This window comes from Scomber japonicus, chromosome 24 (assembly GCF_027409825.1).
Source record: "Scomber japonicus isolate fScoJap1 chromosome 24, fScoJap1.pri, whole genome shotgun sequence".
Lineage (NCBI taxonomy): Eukaryota > Metazoa > Chordata > Actinopteri > Scombriformes > Scombridae > Scomber > Scomber japonicus.
The window spans coordinates 1,235,787-1,240,488 of NC_070601.1; the positions used below are offsets into that span (position 1 = coordinate 1,235,787).

The following is a 4,702-nucleotide window of genomic DNA, read 5'->3' on the forward strand; positions in this document are numbered from 1 at the left end:
AAAGAAGGAAGGAAGGAAGGAAGGAAGGAAAGAAGGAAGGAAGGAAGGACAGAAGAAAGGAAGAAAGGAAGGCAGGAAGGAAGGAAGGCTGTTGTTACCTGTTGTAGAGCTCGATGGATGGAAGAAAGGAAGAAAGGAAGAAAGGAAGAAAGGAAGGAAGGAAGAAAGGAAGGCAGGAAGGAAGGAAGGCAGGAAGGAAGGAAGGCAGGAAGGAAGGAAGGAAGGAAGTTACCTGTTGTAGAGCTCGATGGATGGAAGGAAGGAAGAAAGGAAGGAAGGAAGGAAGGAAGGAAGGAAGGAAGGAAGGAAGGAAGGAATGAAGGAAGGAAGGAAGGAAGGAAGGAAAGAAGCAAGGAAGGCTGTAGTTACCTGTTGTAGAGCTGTATGGCGGAAGGAAGGAAGGAAGGAAGGAAGGAAGGAAGGCAGGAAGGAAGGAAGGAAGGAAGTCACCTGTTGTAGAGCTGTATGGCGGAAGGAAGGAAGGAAGGCAGGAAGGAAGGAAGGAAGGAAGGCAGGAAGGAAGGAAGGAAGGAAGTCACCTGTTGTAGAGCTGTATGGCGGAAGGAAGGAAGGAAGGCAGGAAGGAAGGCAGGAAGGAAGGAAGGCAGGAAGGAAGGCAGGAAGGCAGGAAGGAAGGAAGGCAGGAAGGCAGGAAGGAAGGAAGGAAGGAAGGAAGGAACCTACCTGTTGTAGAGCTGTATGGCGGCTCGGCGCTCCTCGTACTGGGAGCGAGCCAGACACTCGTCCCAGCAGCGGTCCAGAGTGAACTGGTCCAGGATCTGGTTGAAGGGCGTAGCGTCTCCCTCGGCGTACAGGTTGAGCCGACGCACTTCCTCCGCCGGCCGGCCCAGACTCTGAGCCACGTCCGTCATCCAGCTCTCAGCGATCATCATGCCCTGAGGACCCCCGAAGCCCCTGAAGGCGGTGTTGGACGGCAGGTTGGTGCGGCACATGAAGCCGCGGCCGCGCACGCTGGCCACGTTGTACGAGTTGTCCATGTGGAACAGAGCGCGCTCCATTATCTGTACGGACGCACACAGGAAGTGACATCAGAGAGAGTCCCGTGATAGAGGAAGGGTTAGCGGTTAGCAGTTAGGAAAGGAGGGCTGAAGGGAAAGGTGGGAGGAATGAAGGAAAGAAAGAGAGAAGGAGAGAGGGAGGAAGGACAGATGGAAAGAAGGGAGGAAGGAAGGAAGGAAGGAAGGAAGGAAGGAAGAAGGAAAGAAGGAAGGAAAGAAGGGAGGAAGGAAGGGAAGGAAGAAAAGGAGGAAGGAAAGAATGAAGGAAAGGAGGGGGGAAGGAAGGAGGGAAGGAAGGAAAGGAGGAAGGAAAGGAGGGCTGAAGGAAGGGAGGAAGAAGGAAGGAAAGGAGGGAGGAAGGAAGGGAGGAATGAAAGGAGGAAGGCCACGTTGTACGAGTTGTCCATGTGGAACAGAGCGCGCTCCATGATCTGTACGGACGCACACAGGAAGTGACATCAGAGAGAGTCCCGTGATAGAGGAAGGGTTAGCGGTTAGCAGTTAGGAAAGGAGGGCTGAAGGGAAAGGTGGGAGGAATGAAGGAAAGAAAGAGAGAAGGAGAGAGGGAGGAAGGACAGATGGAAAGAAGGGAGGAAGGAAGGAAGGAAGGAAGGAAGGAAGGAAGAAGGAAAGAAGGAAGGAAAGAAGGGAGGAAGGAAGGGAAGGAAGAAAAGGAGGAAGGAAAGAATGAAGGAAAGGAGGGGGGAAGGAAGGAGGGAAGGAAGGAAAGGAGGAAGGAAAGGAGGGCTGAAGGAAGGGAGGAAGAAGGAAGGAAAGGAGGGAGGAAGGAAGGGAGGAATGAAAGGAGGAAGGCCACGTTGTACGAGTTGTCCATGTGGAACAGAGCGCGCTCCATGATCTGTACGGACGCACACAGGAAGTGACATCAGAGAGAGTCCCGTGATAGAGGAAGGGTTAGCGGTTAGCAGTTAGGAAAGGAGGGCTGAAGGGAAAGGTGGGAGGAATGAAGGAAAGAAAGAGAGAAGGAGAGAGGGAGGAAGGACAGATGGAAAGAAGGGAGGAAGGAAGGAAGGAAGGAAGGAAGGAAGAAGGAAAGAAGGAAGGAAAGAAGGGAGGAAGGAAGGGAGGAAGGAAGGGAAGGAAGAAAAGGAGGAAGGAAAGAATGAAGGAAACGAGGGGGGAAGGAAGGAGGGAAGGAAGGAAAGGAGGAAGGAAAGGAGGGCTGAAGGAAGGGAGGAAGAAGGAAGGAAAGGAGGGAGGAAAGGTGGGAGGAATGAAAGGAGGAAGGCCACGTTGTACGAGTTGTCCATGTGGAACAGAGCGCGCTCCATTATCTGTACGGACGCACACAGGAAGTGACATCATCAGGAGTCAGAGAGGAAGGGTTAGCGGTTAGGAGAGGAGGACTGAAGGAAAGGTGGGAGGAGTGGAGGAAAGGAAGGGGGAAGGAAGGAGGGAAGGAAGGAAAGGAGGAAGGAAAGGAGGGCTGAAGGAAGGGAGGAAGGAAAGGAAGGAAGAAGGAAGGAAAGAAGGGAGGAATGAAGGAAAGGAGGGGGGAAAGAAAGGAGGAAGGAAAGGAGGGCTGAAGGAAGGGAGGAAGGAAAGGAAGGAAGAAGGAAGGAAAGAAGGGAGGAATGAAGGAAAGGAGGGGGGAAAGAAAGGAGGAAGGAAAGGAGGGCTGAAGGAAGGGAGGAAGAAGGAAGGAAAGGAGGAAGGAAAGGAAGGAGGGGGGAATGAAGGAAAGGAGGGAGGAAGGAAGGAGGGAAGGAAGGAGGGAAGGAAGGAAAGGAGGGGGGAAGGAAGGCTGAATGAAGGGAGGAAGAAGGAAGGAAAGGAGGGAGGAGAGGTGGGAGGAATGAAAGGAGGGGGGAAGGAAGGAGGGAAGGAAGGAAAGGAGGGGGGAAGGAAAGAAGGGAGGAAGGAAGGGAGGGAAGGAAAGGAGGAAGAAAAGAAGGGAGGAAGGAAGGGAGGAAGAAAGAAGGAAAGGATGGAGGAATGAAGGAAAGGAGGGGGGAAGGAAGGAGGGAAGGAAGGAAAGGAGGAAGGAAAGGAGGGCTGAAGGAAGGGAGGAAGGAAGGAAAAAGGAAAGAAGGAAGGAAAGGAGGGAGGAAGGAAAGAAGGGAGGAAGGAAGGGAGGAAGGAAGGGAAGGAAGGAAAGGAGGAAGAAAAGAAGGGAGGAAGGAAGGAAGGGAGGAAGAAAGAAGGAAAGGAGGGAGGAATGAAGGAAAGGAGGGGGGAAGGAAGGAGGGAAGGAAGGAAAGGAGGAAGGAAAGGAGGGCTGAAGGAAGGGAGGAAGAAGGAAGGAAAGGAGGGAGGAAGGAAGGGAGGAATGAAAGGAGGAAGGCCACATTGTACGAGTTGTCCATGTGGAACGAAGTGCTCCATGATCTGTACGGACGCACACAGGAAGTGACATCATCAGGAGTCAGAGAGGAAGGGTTAGCGGTTAGCGGTTAGCGACAATACTCACAGACAGAGAGAGGTCCATGGAGTTTCCTGTGTTGCTGTAGTACGACACGTCCAACGCTACAACCTTCCCACTGTTCATGAAACCCACCTGGAAGAAGAGAAGAAGAAGAAGAGATTCAAAGGTAGGTGATATTAACCCTCCTGTTGTCCTCGAGTCAAGGAAGGAAGGGAGGAAGGAAGGAAAGGTGGGAGGAATGAAGGAAGGAAATGAAGGAAAGAAAGGAGGAAAGAAGGAAGGAAGGAAAGGAGTGCTGAAGGAAAGGAGGAAGAAGGAAGGAAAGGAGGGGGTGAGGAAGAAAGAAGGAAGGGAGGAAGAAGGAAGGAAAGGAAGGCTGAAGGAAGGAAGGAAGGAAGGAAGAGGTGAGGAAGGAAAGGAAGGCTGAAGGAAGGAAGGGAGGAAGGAATGAAGGAAAGGAGGGGGTGAGGAAGAAAGAAGGAAGGGAGGAAGGGAGGAAGAAAGAAGGAAAGGAGGGAGGAATGAAAGAAGGAAAGGAAGGAGGAATGAAGGAAAGGAAGGAAGGAAGGAAGGAAGGAAGGAAGGAAGGAAAGAAAGAAAGGAGGAAGGAAAGGAGGGGGTGAGGAAGGAAGGGAGGAAAGGAAAGAAGGAATGACGGAGACAGGAAAAGAGGAAGGAGGGAGCAAGGAAGGAAAGAAGGACAGAGGAAAAGAGGGAAGGGAGGAAGGACAGATGGAAGGAAGGAAGATATGAAGGAAGGAAGGAAGGAAGGAAGGAAGGAAGGAGGCAACAGTCAATAGACGGGGTCAATTTGACCCAGGAGGACAACACAAAGGTGCTAATGCTATATACAACCAGACTGAAACACAGAGTAGTAACAGGAAGTGGATCACTAACAGGAAGTGGATCAATAACAGGAAGTGGTCTTACTTTGTATTTCCCGTAGAAAGGGTGTCGTCCTCCGGTGATCAACATGTCTTCGTCTCTGTCCAGCATGCACCTGACCGGCCGGTTCAGCCTGACGAGGAAACACACACACACACACACACACACACACACACACACACACACACACACACACACACACACACACACACACACACACACACACATCAGGAACCTTCAGACTCAGACTTTAACCATCAGAGTGAGGCCGACTGAAGTGATTGACAGGTTTACTTGTTTGCTGCCACGGCAACCACGGTGGACAGGACGGTGGTCCGGCTCTCCTTCCCCCCGAAGCCTCCGCCCATCCTCTTCACCCGCACCACCACTCTGTTAGCGGGGACGCCCAACG

At 52.2% G+C, this 4,702-nt stretch overlaps 1 protein-coding gene across 1 annotated transcript in view; it reads right to left on the minus strand.

The window, feature by feature from the left end:
- Positions 1-660: 660 nt before the first annotated feature.
- The window catches only part of xdh (xanthine dehydrogenase), a 22,949-nt gene continuing 18,907 nt past the window's right edge, over positions 661-4,702 (minus strand). The window contains exons 22-25 of the mRNA XM_053314537.1: positions 4,585-4,702; positions 4,336-4,423; positions 3,451-3,537; positions 661-1,022 (exon numbers count right to left, since the gene is read on the minus strand). The exon at positions 4,585-4,702 is cut by the window's right edge and continues 16 nt beyond it. Of these exons, the coding sequence (XP_053170512.1) occupies positions 681-1,022; positions 3,451-3,537; positions 4,336-4,423; positions 4,585-4,702 (635 nt within the window). The 3' untranslated portion in view covers positions 661-680. The remainder of the gene's footprint in view (positions 1,023-3,450; positions 3,538-4,335; positions 4,424-4,584) is intronic.